Genomic DNA, 16,627 nt, shown 5'->3' with positions numbered 1-16,627 from the left:
CCCTCCCATCCCTGCCCCCTTCCTCATTCTGAGACTGAAAGGTCAAGATATTCTGATTGATCATACTTCATGTGGAAACCATGTTCTATGAGTTCAACTCCACTGGAATATGTGTTGTTGTTTTTAAGATACTAAGTTTGTAGACATTGATCAGGCATCCAATCCATATTTCATACTTTGATGTGCTGATTTTTGGCTGTTTTCTTGTTTATACAACCAGCCAAATGCCCACATGGTTGAGAGACAGAGACAGAGAGAGTGAATATTAAGCACACATGCTGTGATCAAATATAAAGTGTTTTGAACACAGGGATTCAAACCCAGACCCTCGCAGGTATATATGGCAATATCCACATTTCTTCCCCTGTATTTTTCCATTTTTAAAACAGAAAAATTTATAAATTGGTAAATAACATTTTCATATATACTCAACAGTTTTTCCCCTCCACTCTTTGACTGGCCTGCTTTGGGTCTCTTGACAGAGGAAGAAATGCTGAGTATATAATACAGTGTTATTGAAACAAATTTATGGTTTTTCCGTAGAGGGAACGAAACTGAATGGAAAGAACATGGGAAGAAATATGGATATTGCCATGGCGACTAATACTATTTTGGCAGTTGCTTATCTACCAAGATGTACAACATTTTACAATAAGCATTTTCTCTGTGGGTTTTTTTCCTGCTAAACTCAGTCAGTCATTTTGTTAACTTCCAGCGGTACATGTTTATGCGAGGATTGCAAGCCCATGAACAGATGCAGAGGGGAAAGCACTACTTAAAGTCTGCAGCAGAGTGCACCTCAAAGGCCATTGTCTCCCTTGAACTTTCAGACAAGAACATCAACACTGCCAAGCAAGCTATTCGACTGGAATCGGTAGGTTTGATGGTAAAGTAGTGAGAGGTTTAAGGTAGAACATTTGGTAGGAGATAAGAGTATTCTGAATCTTTGTGCAGTTTTATATAATCATATATATGTGTGTGTTTGTGAAGCTAATTGTGACTACCATGTTTGAAAGCAAAGAAATAAAACTGACCTGTACATCATAGAACTGACTAAAAAATCACGAGTTATTCCTTGATTTGTCAATATCATATTTGAAACTGATCAACATCAGTAAAGTAACCATTCATTTCAGGTTAACTTATGTAATGATGTATCAGTATTATACTCACTTTTGATTGTCCTTTGTGTCTTGATTGGCTGTTTTCCATTCACCAGATTCATTTTTTTTTTAAAAACAAAAAAACAGCTGTTCTCTTTTCTTTATAATGTGGAGGTTGGATTGTGTGTTTATGTGTATTCTTCTTCTTCTTCTTCTTCTGCGTTCGTGGGCTGCAACTCCCACGTTCACTCGTATGCACACGAGTGGGTTTTACGTGTATGACCATTTTTACCCCGCCATGTAGGCAGCCATACTCCGTTTTCGGGGGTGTGCATGCTGGGTATGTTCTTGTTTCCATAACCCACCGAACGCTGACATGGATTACAGGATCTTTAACGTGCGTATTTGATCTTCTGCTTGCATATACACACGAAGGGGGTTCAGGCACTAGCAGGTCTGCACATATGTTGACCTGGGAGATCGTAAAAATCTCCACCCTTTACCCACCAGGCGCCGTCACTGTGATTCGAACCCGGGACCCTCAGATTGACAGTCCAACGCTTTAACCACTCGGCTATTGTGCCCGTCTTATGTGTATTCTCACACAGAACAGAAATGGTGGCCAGGACAGAGGTCCATGTGGCATGTGTATTATACACCTCACCTCAGGCCCATAACTACAGAGTAGTAGTTGGGGGAAACCTGAGGACCGCAGACGCATCCTCCCTTCTCCATCTGTCTCTGTCAGCAGCTGCTGGCAGCAGCTCACATGTATGGAGTCCGGTCCATTCTTTGATGTTCTCATGCCAGTTCTTCCGCTGTCTTCCTCTTCTTCTCCTGCCCTTGATGGTGCCTTGCATGATTGTTTTATACAGTATTTGTATTATACAGTAGTGAGACAAATGGTTGTCATAAAGACTGCTTATGACTTTATTAAGGACATGTTCCTGTGGCACAGCATGAGATGTGGGATACCTTTGTATCACTGGCACAACAATGGATAGTATGTCAAAAATAAAATAAATATGTAGGTGACAGTACCGATGAGTTAAGCATTGTTTACTGTTGTATTAGTCAATTCTTTCTCATCTCACAACCTTCACTTTTACTCTTTTCAATAATCCTTGTTGTGATGACAGATTGGCCCAGAGACAGTGCGTCGTCTGGAGGGGTATGTGAACACTCAGGTCTACAGTTCCGATCGCCCTGCTCCAGGTCGTTTTGTCAGCTCTGCTGGGGCAATGCTGGTGGCTCTGCTGCATCTGACAGAGTTGGCAGCTGCAGACAGTCAAGGAGGAGTCGTCCTGATCCCTGAAGAACAACTGAGAACTGAGGCTGCTAAGCTGTGTGATGAGAAATTCCTTCCTTCTCATTCCCCAGGTACTTTGTGTTCAGAATTGTTTGTAAAGTCTGTTTTTATGTTCCTTGTTTGTTTGTTGTTTGTTTTGCAGAGACCTGCCAAATCCCCCTGGTACTTTGTGTTCAGAATTGTTTGTAAAGTCTGTTTTTATGCTCCTTGTTTGTTGTTTGTTTTGCACAGACCTGCCAAATTCCCCTGGTACTTTGTGTTCAGAATTGTTTGTAAAGTCTGTTTTTATGTTCCTTGTTTGTTGTTTGTTTTGCACAGACCTGCCAAATTCCCCTGGTACTTTGTGTTCAAAATTGTTTGTAAAGTCTGTTTTTATGTTCCTTGTTTGTTTGTTTGTTGTCTGTTTTGCACAGACCTGCCAAATTCCCCTGGTACTTTATGTTCAAAATTGTTAATAAAGTCCCGTTTTTATCCTTGTTCGTTACTTTTTTATTCTTGCACAGACCTGCCAACTCCGCTAACTATTGAAAATCAAGCTGTATTTTTTCTTTTATGAATTGATTGATGCCATTAGCGAACTGAACTCACAAAAAAGGGGAAGGAAGGAGGCCGGAAACTTAGCTCAGGACGAACAGGGGGCATTCTATTTTCAGCAAGTGACAATTTTTATTCAAAAGTTTATTACTGGCCTGAGCCAGTTGGAGAGCTCTCAGTTTAGGTTTGTATTACGCATGCACACACACACATACATGCACATACATACACAAGTACGAAAACATACACAAAAACATATACATGCTCACAGCAACTTCCGTCAAGACTGGGGTGAACATATAAAAGAAGCGAACAAGGGAGAGGTACTTTGGGGTGTTATATACAGCCATTTTTTTTCCCAAACAGGTTTTTGCCAAGCATGGTGGCGACTGGAAGTGCTGATTAAGAGAGACCTGGTGAAGCGACGCTCACTACACAAGGCCAATGTCTACCACCTGCTGCCTTTGGGCATGGACGTAGCCTTGACCCTGAGGGAGAGGAGTCTGGGACATGAACCCACTACTGCAGGTACCATCTTGATCTTCACTTTTCCCCAAAGATAGAATGTGGCTATTTTAATGCTGGAGTTAAATTAAAAGCAGTTGTAAATGCGAAAATCTAACCAATAGTGAACCTAAAAGTTATAGCCAAGTAATGAAAAGACAGAGAGAGGTTGATAGAAAGATTGGATCTTTTTTGCTTTTCATTTTTCTCCCTGGAGCCCAACGGACTGTGATTTTCCATATTGTAAAGGGTCACCTTACTTTAGACATGTTTTGATGGTAAGGAAGAAGCCAAATTAGAAATACAAATGGTTATTGCTTTTACATGCATAGATTTGATCTCATTGTTCCATGTAGTAGTAGAATGAAAAATGCATCTGTGAATTATGATCAAAAAGGTTATGCCTTTTTTTTATATATTGATATATCTTTCAGGCGTTAAAAAAGCTCCATCAGCTTCAGCTACCTCAGCATCGTCATCATCACCATCATCATCAACAGTCTCAACACCAGCAAAACCAAGGAAGCAGAAAGCAATCATAGAAAGCCCATCTTCAGGTGATGTTCGTTGATATTCATGCATGTATGCACACCTCTTGTAATTTTAGAATATTATATTTCATGCCGAATGTGTGTACATCTATGTGAGGATCCATGTTTACTATCATGTAAGAGTGCTTGCATCTGTTTGTGGAGGTTAGGGGGAAGGTGATGAAAATTTAATTCTGAATCTGAGATGTCTTGCAAAATCTGTTACGATAGTTGATGATAATAATAATAATAATAATAATAATAATAATAATGGTATTTATATAGCGCAGAATCTTGTGCAGAGACAAATCAAAGCGCTTTCGCACCAGTCATTCACACGTATGCATAACTCTAAAACTGGAGAAACTGAAGACAAGGAAGAGGCAGGGAAGGGAGGCTATTATGGGAAGAGGTGGGTTTTAAGGCCAGACTTGAAAGAGCTGAGTGTGGAGACTTGACAAAGAACAGAGGGAACTGTGTATGGCAGTCTGGTGGATGGTGAATGTCCTCTTAACAAAAAGTAATGGCTTTGATTATTGTGTAAAGAAGGCAGCATGAACCTGGGTAGATATAATGTTTGCACTCATGCATTGAGGTGTTTATTTTGTGCTTTCAGTAACTAGTTTGACATTAAAGTACTGATTAATGCCTGTTGGTACAGTGTCAGGTTTTGAAAAGTTCGGTTCTTCTGTACAAATGTTGTCGCTGTTGTGTTCTTGTCTTTTAACTTAAAACCAAAGTTTATTTTCTTCACAAAAAACAACTACTTTATTTGGTTCCTTGTTTTCATTTTTTCCTATTTTTATTCAACAGGGATAAAGTCAGCTCATCTCTCACTTCCCAAAGCTGCAGCAGTTTCATCCTCGTCAACATCATTTGTGTCGTCACCTGTATTGTCAGCCGGTCCCCTGTCAAGAAGCGCTGGGGACCCAGTTAACCATGTGGTGACTGACGCCATGTACAGCAACGACAGAGGACAGGATGGGTGAGAGAGCTGTGTTCTCTGTCTGGGACAGCATGGCATGGTAGAGCATGTCTGCACACTGCATACCTCCCACAGGATCACCACCTTGTGGTTGAAAGGGGGAGAGGTTAAGTGCCTCAGTGACCCAGAGAGCTATGCTTGCTGCAGCCTTGTGCTCCTGGAAGGGCCATCCAAACCAGACAGGCCAAAGGGTAGAGGACAGACAGAGAGTGATCTGTAGGGTAGGAGGCTAGGTGTAGCACTGAAAACACTGTGACTGTAACCCAACCCAAAGATAAAGAAAGAAAACAAAAAAAATACATCTGGAAATAGCATGCTTATCGTCTGATATATCCCTGTAAAAGAAAATAAAACAGTTTATAAGTTAATCATAACAATCACAACACTTGTAGTCATGTAAGTAAATAACTGTCCCCACAATGACATGTGTGGGTTCAGTCAAGATAAAAAGTCAGTCACAGTGGATTCAGTCAAGTAAAAAGTCCGTCACATTTTCAGAGTGAGCCGTCAAGTTTTTCTTACACTTAAGAGAATCTCCCTTTAGAGGAGAGAGCTCTTTGATGGTATTCCCTTCCTCCTGTTTGTAACTAATCTGACAAAGTGTCTGCTGCGCATCTGGTTTGTCTCCTCTATAAATAAACTGATCAACTGATCAGCGACAAAAAAAGCATGAAAATGTAAAAGAAAACCATGATTCCTATTGTCTGTCAACCTTGGGTTCAAAGAAAATCGTGGATGATTGACTGTAGCCATTCCTGGCAGCTGATCACTGTGAAATGACAATTTATTGACAGCTACGCCACACCCCCTTATCTCACCCTCTGTCTGGCCTTCATCCTACTGTCTTACACCACTCCTCTATCTCTCCTGCCCCTTTTCTCAAATTATGTGAAAGTACCGCACCTTCACTGTCAGTCATAGTCACTCACTCGGAAATGATGTCTGATTTGATAGATGGACTGAACAAAGACTCAGATGTAAGTTTTGTCAGTCATTGTCAGTACCTTCAAGTTCAGATGAATCATAAGATAAGACAGATCCATCTCTCAGCACAGCTTGCAAAGTTGTGTAAATCCACTGACTGGGACCACTGACTTCACTTGACAAAGTGTCCAACGCTTATTTGGCATGTGAGGCAAACCCTTTTTACACACACATTCTAAGTTGGCAAATCATTATTTATTATAATCCAGACATATTAAACTAACCATTCAGAGTCTTTTTATGTTCATTATGTCAAACTCCGATGAAGGAAATATTGAAATACATGCAGGATGTCAGTGGATGTCTTATAGGCACCATGGCAACACTTTTTGCAGGACGTCAGCTGACATCTTATAGGCACTCAACTGGCTAAATTGATAAATATTGGCAACGTTTACAGCCCTGATATGGCCCTGTGCAGTCTTCTTGGCCATAAGCAATAATGATAAATAATAATAACAAAATTTCCACTAAGCTATAAGCAATAATGATAAATAATGATAGTAATGTTTTTTGCATTGTGTGTGCAGAGTGATTCTGTTGGTTGATATTCAGGAAGGTGGAGGGAACAGAGCTGGCCTGGCTGATGTAAGTCATCATACAATTGCCATGTGGTTTATTCACCAGAGATATGTTACAATGATTCCAGGAATGTGGTCTGATTGAGACTCCTGTCATACATTCACTCACATATCACACATTTCATCCCATGCCAGCTATATAAGCACAGCGTGTTCACCATTTTTCTCAATATTTTTCCGTACATTATTTTAAAAACCTCATTTTTGTCACTTAGAAGTGAATGATTTTCTTATCTTTCACATTCATCCATGGAGTTTTTCTTTATAAAAACAAATGATGTGCTGCTGTTAGCAGCAGAAAGCATAAAAAAAATTGTCTGTAAATTTCTTGAGGTGTAGTTAAACAGATACATTTGTATTATGTTAGCAGAGGAAGTCTGATCATCTAAAAACGTTTGCTGTCAACAGCTGTGTGAGATGATAGAGCAGACAGGGACAGTGTACAGAACCAGGAAGCTTCGTTGTGCCGACTACAACTGGTTATGGAGGTGCGATGGGGTGGAACGACAACTGCCATTCTTGTTGGAAAGAAAAAGAGCTGGTGAGCTTTACCACTGATACAGCTGCAAGTATAAAGCATGGTGGTGCACATGATTCTGGTAACAACTCTGATAGGATCACAGTCATGTGGTGTGTGTGTGTGTGTGTGTGCGTGTGTGTGTGCTTGCTTTGACACTGGTGATGAATAAATATGGATGTGCATATTGTTAGGTAGTGGCTCAAAGTTGAAATACGGTAAGAATGGTTGTTTCATGATGTCCATACTAAATCACTTCATTTTATTGTAACAATGGTTTCATGATGTCCATACTGAATTACTTCATTTTATTTAAGTGTAAGTGTTCATGATGGATTATATTGGGTGTGTGCCAAAAATATATAAAAAGTTCAGAACGGACACACACAGATGAACTACCTGGATGACCTACACATTAATTTTCATTCTCCCTAATCAAATTATCTGAGATCAGGGTTCAGTGTACACATTTCCAAACATATTTTTGACTATTCAAGACAGAAGTTTGCACACGTCAAGCATCATTCGCAATAACTGCTTTCATCACAAATAAACTGACCACAGATTCAGGTGACATTGTTATAAATCAGTGCAATGAAGATACTAACTTCAGCACAAGCAGGTGTAAAACTGACTACAGAGATCAGGTGACTTTGTTATAAATCAGTGCAATGAAGGTAGTAACTTCAGTACAAGCAGGTGTAAAACTGACCACAGATTCAGGTGACATTGTTATAAATCAGTGCAATGAAGGTAATAACTTCAGTACAAGCAGGTGTAAAACCGACTACAGATTCAGATGATATTATTTTAAATCAGTGCAATGAAGGTACTAACTTCAGTACAAGCAGGTGTAAAACTGACTACAGATTCAGATGACATTATTTTAAATCAGTGCAATGAAGGTACTAACTTCAGTACAAGCAGGTGTAAAACTGACTACAGATTCAGATGACATTGTTTTAAATCAGTGCAATGAAGGTACTAATGTCAGCACAAGCAGGTGTAAAACTTACCACAGATTCAGATGACATTGTTTTAAATCAACGCAATGAAGGTAATAACTTTAGTACAAGCAGGTGTAAAACTGACTACATATTCAGATGACATTGTTTATAAATCAGTGCAATGAAGGTACTAACTTCAGCACAAGCAGGTGGTGTTGATGCTTGCAGATGATGTGGCCCACTCCTTGAAGGATGGGCGGTTCTGGGGACAGATTGACAAGATGACCTCCGTAAAAGAAGAGTTCCAGAAGAAGGGAGTGCAGACAGTGCTACAGTACGTCGTTGAGGGAAAGCCGGAGAGCTTTGTTGCACGTTGTGCGGACGGATGTCAGGGGGTGGGGCGCTGTGGGAACCCCTCCCTACAGCAGGTGCAGGTGAGAAGGGTCGTAGGGACAGAGGGGAAGGGAGAGATGGGGGGGAATTCTTCTGCATTCATGGACTGCAGCAGTCTTGTTCAGTCCTATGAATGAGTGAGCTTTTATGCACATGATAAGTTTTTACCCCGTCATGTTGGCAACCACAGTTTGTTTGTGGGTGTGCCGGCTTGGTTTGCTCTTGTTTCCATAACCCACCAAACGCTGACATGGATTACAGGATCTTTTATGTGCATGTTTGATCTTCGGCTTGCTTATATCCACAAAAGTGGGTTCAGGCGCTAACAGGTCTGCACATCTGTTGACTTTGGAGACAGAAAGTTCGCCATTTTTAAATAACCCACCGGGCATCATGACCAAGAATCGAACCCAGGACTCTCAGATTTAAAGTTCAGTTGTTTAACCATTCAGCTGTTGCACCCATCAGATGGGGAGACAAAGATCTTCAGAACAATGAGGAAAGTTTGTGAGGGCTGAGGAGGAGCGATCATGAGTTACGGCTATTTGTATTTTGTTTGTGCTTGAAGTGTAGATAGGAATGACTATTCTGTAATTTGTCAGGAAAAGGTCAGGAGAACATAACGCAAAGATGTCACATCTAAGGTTACTGCATGTTGAGAACCCTCAGCATGCCAACATGTTTTGCTTTCTGCCAGGTTAAGGAAAGCAGCACAGGAATCACACAGGTAGTGTGGTAGTTTAGTTTTCAGAAGAGGTCAGAAAGTCATTGTGGGCACCAACAACATAAAAATCATAACATTGTGCACTAGGGAAGCTAGATTTTTTTTTTTTTTTAACAAAAGCGTAGTAGCTATTTTTCTTGCTGGCAAACAACACTTTTAAACTTGTCAAAAGTGAACCGAAAAAAAGGGAATTTCTTTGTTTTTATTGGATGTGTCCATCATTGTCCTTTTCTAATCAGTAAGATAAAAAGATTTTTTTAAATAATTATAGCAGTCGCCTTCAGTTGGTACTTACAAATGAAAACAAATTTGACAGAACAAGCCTTACAGAGCCACTGCAAACTGAGTGACACCCCTCAGCAAATACTAGTATCCCCCAAAAACAGAATGGTTGTCTTAATGCTGGGTAAAAAAAGAATTTTTTTTTTTTTTTTTTAATATGTATACCTGGTGACTGTTTCAGCGGGTTTTGTGTGACTTAAAGCAGCATCCCCACCTGGAGCTGGTTGCCATGGATTCCATGCTGGACACTGTCAGGCACCTGGCTAAAATAACCTCTCAGCTACATGACAGGTCAGTAAAATTCACTGTGTGCAGTGGAACATTCACTCGTATCTGACTGTGGATTAACTGTTTTTACCCCACCATGTATAGTTCATTGTGTGCAGTGGAACATTCACTCATATCTGTCAGAGGCATAAATGTTTTTATCTCCATTGTTGGCAGTCATACTGTATTCTACAGAGGTGTGCATGCTGGATAATGTTTGCGTGTGTGTGTGTGTGTCTCCCTAGCCACTGATGTTGACAATGGGTTCTTTAACGTGCGTATCTGATCTATTTCATGTGTATGCAGATGAAAGGGGTTAAGGCACAAGCAGGTATGCACATACATTATTAATCTGGGAGGTTGAGAAAAATCCCCCACCCACCTTGATCCACCAGATGCTGATATTGACATCAAACCCAAGGCCCTCAGATTACAAGTCCCAGTGCTGTAACCGTTTGACTTGACACTCATTGCAAAATTATGTGAGTCTTCCCGTGTAAGATTGAAGAAAGTCAACCTGAAGGGCAGGAGAACAGAATCACTCTTGTGATGTTCATCTCAAGAAAAATGTATGTCAGACACTGCTTTTTGGTTTGGTTCTGTCATTTGCTGTTTTTGGAACTTTTGTGATTTTTTCCATTATCCTTCTTACCATCTTGTGTGTGTGTGTATCTGTGTGTGTGTGTGTGTTGGTTTGTTTTGGTTTGGTTTTTGTTGTTTGTTTTGGTTCTGTCAAAGTTTTGTTGAACATTAAACAACAATTAGAATTATTTGTTGTTTTTCCCATTTTTACCATTCCTGTTTATTTTAATCCAACAGTCTTGTTTTTCTTCTTTATTAAAATCAATTATTTGAACAGTTGGTTTTTTGGGCTTTTTTTTTTTTTTTCAATATCTTGTAATACGAATTCTGATCAAATCTATGAAAGATCTACAGCAACAATTATCCTCCACCTGTCATACTTTTGTGTAAGGGCAAGACCTTAGCAAATGACAAGATGATATACTGCTTTTCATCGATTTATTCTTGTGATTAATAGCCGAGAGGGAAGAAAGGCTTATACTCTGCTTGTTTTACAGTGAAATAGGTATATTGTCATTTAAAAATATACATAACCTGTGGGGGTTTGGGGGTGTTCTTTTTTTCAGGGCCAAGAGGGGAGAATTTGATGCCCTTGTTATTGCTGAAATGACAGCAGCCTCCCCACATGAAGCACGCATCCTGGAGGAAACCAAGCCAGAAACTGTCCTCATCCTCAGTGATGATGATGATGGGGATGACAGTGCAGAATCCACCTCCTGTCAAAAGAAGGATCTCAGCAGTGATGATACACTCCCAGCAACACACGGGTTCAAGGACAGCCACTCTTCCCTGCCTGTGTGTGAAGGTTATGATGAACTACCTCCCTTAGTCCTTCCCCGTTCAGTGGAACGCCGGCCGCTTGACCTGAACAAAGAAAGTGGGTCAGTGGGTCAGGCAGCAAAGCAGACATGCGGGGTCAGCCCTGTGCCCCTCACCACCCCCAGCGGGTCCCCCAGGGGACGCGTGTATTTGATGAAGAGGAAGGGAGACAAATTTGGCCACCAGATCTCTCCAAACAAAAAAGCCCGCGGCTGTGAGGATAGCGATCGTGCTGTGACGGGGAGAACCACCACTGCTGCTGGTTCAGAGCTTGGCGCAGGCAGACACACCGACAAAGCTGTCTCCTCCATAGGGGACAGGGAGAGGCTGGGGGATTCACTCACCCGCACCAGACCCAGACATGCAGTGTCCGAGCCCCAGCTTCACAATACAAGGAGTGAGTCACCGACCACCGGTGTCTCATCTGGGCATTGGGAAGGTTCACAGCGCTCTCCTAAACCCTCTGTTTGCGCAGCTTTGTCAAACAAACCAACGGCTCTAGAGAACATGCCCTCAGGGTTTCTCAGATCTGACAGTCATGTTTCGCCGCCGAAAACCGCTTCGCATCCCTCCCACTGCCACCGTGACCTGTGTGTGGAAGAAGGGGCCGCCATTTCAGCCGACAGTTTGTCTGCCAGCGGCACTTTCCGCCTCAAACAGGATGCAAAAGAGCACTCGACCCAATGCAGCTCCGATGATAACGCTGTCCGTGGTGACAAGAATGATAGAGATGGGTCCGCTGCAGGAAGGTCTGAAGCGCAGTGTTTTATGACACATTCCGTAACCAGTGCACTTTCACCAGGAGCGATCGATCCCACCGACTCTAAATCAATGACGCACTCCATTGTGAGCATAAAACCGGGGCCAGTTTCCCCAGTGGTGAGTTCTCTGAGTGAGGAGAAGGATGTTATTGGCACAAGGTGTGGTGACCATGATGGATCTGACTCTGACAGCCTGCCGGACATAGATCTCGGCATGGGTCCCGCGGGGCACCCATCACAAACGATTTCATCTTCAGCCTCCCCCCATCACCTCCCCGCCACCAGAGAGGATCAGGAAAAGGGAATAACCTTGTGGCCGAGGGGAAATAACTCACAGGAAAAGAAGAACCGAGCTGCACCAAGACCTGGCCAGACTGCCGACACTCTTGTTCATTCGGCCGATAAAATTGCACAAATTGCTGTCGTTTTCCCACAGATGAGAGGCAGTCAAATTGCCGAGGTGTTGCACCGTTTTGATGGGGATGTGGAGCGCTGCGTAATTGGCATCCTTGAGGACCCAGGTCTTGTGGGGGTGTAGACAGCCCTAAGTGACCTTCTGTGCTGCTGTCTTTTTTTTTTGTTGTAGTTGTCTTTTTTTTACACCCACCAACCAGTTTGATGACAGAAGTGTTTCACCATTTCACATAAACAAGAATTGGGGATGGTGTGGAGGTGGGTGGGGGGTATTCGGCTGGGGTTGGGTTGGAGTGAATTCTGGTGTGTGCGTGTAAGCATTTGTTTGTGCTGTCAGGCAGATCCGGAACATATATGATTAAAGTATTTGAGCACATCTTCAAGGAGGAGGGTGATGTGGAGGTGGGGAGTTGTGGACCAGAGCTAGCAAGAGGAACTCTTCACAGCCAACAGTGTTTACATAAGATTTTTTTAAGAATATATCACATAGTTCCTGCATGCCCACATTCAGTGTGTGTGTGTGTGTACTCTTCTTCTGCGTTCGTGGGCTGCAACTCCCACGTTCACTCATATGTACGTGAGTGGGCTTTTACGTGTATGACCGTTTTTACCCCGCCATGTAGGCAGCCATACTCCGCTTTCGGGGGTGTGCATGCAGGGTATGTTCTTGCTTCCATAACCCACCGAACGCTGACATGGATTACAGGATCTTTAACGTGCGTATTTGATTTTCTGCTTGCGTATACACACGAAGGGGGTTCAGGCACTAGCAGGTCTGCACATATGTTGACCTGGGAGATTGGAAAAATCTCCACACTTTACCCACCAAGTGCCGTCACCGAGATTCGAACCTGGGACCCTGAGATTGAGAGTCCAACGCTTTAACCACTCGGCTATTGCGCCCGTCGTGTGTGTACTCAATAAATGTGTATTGCAGACTTATTGGAATAGAGCCGAGTGAGTGATACAGCATGACTCATAATTATTCTTTTCATGTATAGTTGTAAATCTACTGAAAATGACCTGTAGCTAGTGCTACATGATATTCCCAGGTGCAGTGAATATGACAAGCACCACTGTCACTGTCTGGACTGCAGCTTGTTATGAATCGCCAGGTACAACATCAGCTCAGGTTTTCACTCCTCTGCATTCACCTTCTACACTCATTTGTTTCCTTCCACGTTTGTGGGCTGCAACTCTATTGCCTACTTGTATGTTGTATACTACCAGTGGACTTTTTACATGCATGACTGTTTTTACCGTACCATTCAGGCGGCCACACTGTTTTTCAGTGGTGATCATGCTGAATATGTTCCTGTTTCCATAACCCCCTGGGCACTGACATGGGTTTCAGCATCTGTAATGCACATGTTTAATCTTTTGTATGGGATACTTTGTTAAAAGCACCACCAGACTGACCCAGGTGACAGGGAAAAACTCCATCCTTAATCCATCAGTTGCTAATAACATGATTTAACCCAGAACCTTTACATTAAAAGTCCGGCATCTTAACCATTTTGCTACTTCAGCCATCATTTGTTTCTACTAATGGGCTGTTTACCTGACAAGTTTTAGGCAGCTGTACTCAGACCTTGGGGGTGGTAAAGACTGAGTTTGGTCATGTCTTTATTTTTCACCTCACAGTGACAAGGATTCTCATATATTTTTTTATGCATATGAAATCTTCAGCATGTATATTGACTCTCAAGGTAGGTTGAGGCACCAGTAGATGTTCACATAACTACGTTGACCTGGGAGATAGCAAAAGTCTCTGGGTATAATCCACTATGCCCTGAAGAGGTTTGAACCCCTGGCCTTGAGAGTGAGAGTCTCAAAGAACTTACCTCTTAAATGTCAAACTTGTCACACATTTAGTCTGTGGATTTATGCATATGTGTCTGCATAAGGCATATATAAAGAAACTGTAGTGTCAGGCACAATTGTGGCCAAATGTCTATTACTTCCCTTTATGTGTGCAGTGGGGGGAAAACTAATGCAGTGACTGTTCACAAAGGAGTGGGCATGCAGGCTACAAAGTCAGTTTAGTTCAGTTATTATTACTCAAGGATGCATCACTGCGTTCGGACAAATCCATTTACACAACACCACATCTGCTAAGCAGGAGCCTGACCAGCAGCGTAACCCAACACACTTAGTTCAGGCCTTGAGTAAATCAACAAAAAGTTACCTGATTGTTTCAGTCAAGCGGTTGGACTTTCTATGCATGAATTTATGAATATTTCAATTTTTCTGGCTTGCTAGATTTAGAATACATTTATGAAAACACACACAAGGCTGCACAGGTCAGTCTGAGACCAAAATGGGTCCACATGGAATTTCTAGCCAGCTGGCTGTTTGTTATCAGAAGAAAGAATTCCTTTTTTTGTTATTCCAAATCCTGTGCAGCACTTGTAATATGAAGCTGGGACATCCTCACATAAAATGTTCGTTTATGTTGTTGTTTTTTAAACCATTGTCAATACAGCGAAATTGTATCCATTTTGTTGCCCACAACAGAAATTGTGCATTAAATGTTTTTTGTCGTTTTTTTAAGTTGATAGGCATGCTTTTTAAATGGGATCTACATTAGAAACTTCATTCCCTTGTGGAACTGTGTTCTCTTTGGAACAAGAACACACACTTACAAACAAACAAAAACAAAAATAAGAAAAGTGGAATCTAGAATTATATTTCCAGTTCTTCTGATGGAAAATGCTGTGAAAGTGTCATGTAACAAAAAGCAAAGTGTTAGAAATTAATAATGAATTGTTGTGGGATTCCCATTGTCCAGCTGACCAAGTAGGCCCTCTGACATCTTCCACTTCTATCTCTTCTTTTCTTGTTTGATTTATAATTAACCCAGACCGTGTTTTCCTCACTTGCTTATTCTATTGTGTTTCATTCTCTGTAGGTTTTTTTTGTGTGTGTGTGTTTTTCCTCTCCCTCTTTTGACTGTACTTGTTTGTCTTTTTAATCCTCCCCATTCTGTCTCTCCCTGTCTCTCTCTCTCTCTCTCCCCCTCTCTCTTTGTGTTGAGGGATCATAATAAAAACACATATTGTAAATTTTAACATGTGAACAACACAAAACATCTACATGTCAACATACACACATGTTTAAAGGTGTTGAAAATAACATGATGAGGTCTAAGTGTGTGAAATAAGGGAAGGCTGTTCGGATTAAAAAAAAAAAAAAAAAAAGGTTCAAATGATTGTAAGAAAAAAGTTCTGGTGAAGGCAGCTTGGGGTTTGGAAGGCGGAGGTGGGTTGTGGGGAATCTGGAGGAGGATATGGGGGTGGGGAGAGGGGGGGGGGAGTTGTTGGGTAGGGAACGTCAGAGAGAAGTGGCAGAGGTTTGTGACAGTTTCTTCCGCCACGCTGTGCATAACACTAACCTCTGTTTGTGGAGGTTTTATGGTCCGTCTCCAGCTTGCACTTTCCCTGCCTGGCCATAAATATGCATTGACCTTTTTTCTTTTCTTTTTTCTTTTTCTTTTTCTTTTCCATTTTACGTGTAATCTTGCTGTTTGTGTGGTTGGTCGGTGCAGGCAGGCAGGCACTCACTTTGCAAGGGAAAAATTGTGTGTTGTTGTTTGTGTACAAAAACTTTGTGATAGTGTGTGTGTGTGTGTGTATGTGTGTGTGGTTTGATTTGCATGTGCTACTGTGCAATGCTTTTATGAGTGTGTATATAGTTTGCTTATTAAATGTGTGCATGTGTGTTGTTGTTTGTGTACAAAAACTGTGTGATACTGTGTGTTGTTTTGTGTGTTTGTGTGTGGTTTGATATGCATGTGCTACTGTGCAATAGTTTTATGAGTGTGTATATAGTTTGGTTGTTATATGTGTGTTGTTGTTTGTGTACAAAAACTGTGTGATACTGTGTGTTGTTTTGTGTGTGTGTGTGTGTGTGGCATGTTTTAATGATGATGTGTGGAATGATTTATGCGTGCGGGAGGGGGAGTTGGCATACTTTATATGTGTGCATATGGTGTGTGTGTGTGTTGCTTATGACAAAGGACAATGTTGCTGTGTCTATTTCTATGATCTTTATTTCTGATGCTGACGGTGCATTCATGACAGTTACAGAAAGGGTGCTAACATTATCACAGCTCAGTGATGTGCATGTCTTTTTATATATGTGGTTTTGTTGTTTGCTTTTCACTCAATATAAAAATAAAAAAATCTTGTTATGTGTGTGTTTGGATTGTTTGTAAATGACCTGACTGCAGGTCAACTTCAAGGAAAATGAAGTACACAATTATCTTTTTTTTTTTCTTTTTTTTTTTACTATGCTCTTTAATAGTTGGGTTTTTTTGTTATAAGAGGAGTCCACATATTTATCATTGCTTTTTCTAAATGCCCTTTATGTTTTTTAAGGGGAGTGTACAT

At 41.5% G+C, this 16,627-nt stretch overlaps 1 protein-coding gene across 1 annotated transcript; it reads left to right on the top strand.

Annotated features, from left to right (window-relative positions):
- Window positions 1–741: 741 nt before the first annotated feature.
- LOC143294275 (uncharacterized) lies at window positions 742–14,774 on the top strand. The gene is made up of 10 exons (XM_076605711.1): window positions 742–874; window positions 2,243–2,483; window positions 3,313–3,474; window positions 3,885–4,007; window positions 4,794–4,965; window positions 6,480–6,537; window positions 6,939–7,071; window positions 8,223–8,428; window positions 9,575–9,684; window positions 10,809–14,774. The coding sequence occupies exons 1-10, from the start codon at window positions 755–757 to the stop codon at window positions 12,358–12,360; spliced, it is 2,877 nt and encodes a 958-aa protein (XP_076461826.1). The 5' UTR covers window positions 742–754; the 3' UTR covers window positions 12,361–14,774.
- The last annotated feature ends 1,853 nt before the right edge of the window (window positions 14,775–16,627 follow it).

This window comes from Babylonia areolata, chromosome 19 (genome assembly GCF_041734735.1).
Source record: "Babylonia areolata isolate BAREFJ2019XMU chromosome 19, ASM4173473v1, whole genome shotgun sequence".
NCBI classification, from domain to species: domain Eukaryota; kingdom Metazoa; phylum Mollusca; class Gastropoda; order Neogastropoda; family Buccinidae; genus Babylonia; species Babylonia areolata.
Note: the sequence above shows the minus strand (reverse complement) of the source record. Positions and strands in the feature narration are given on the sequence as shown.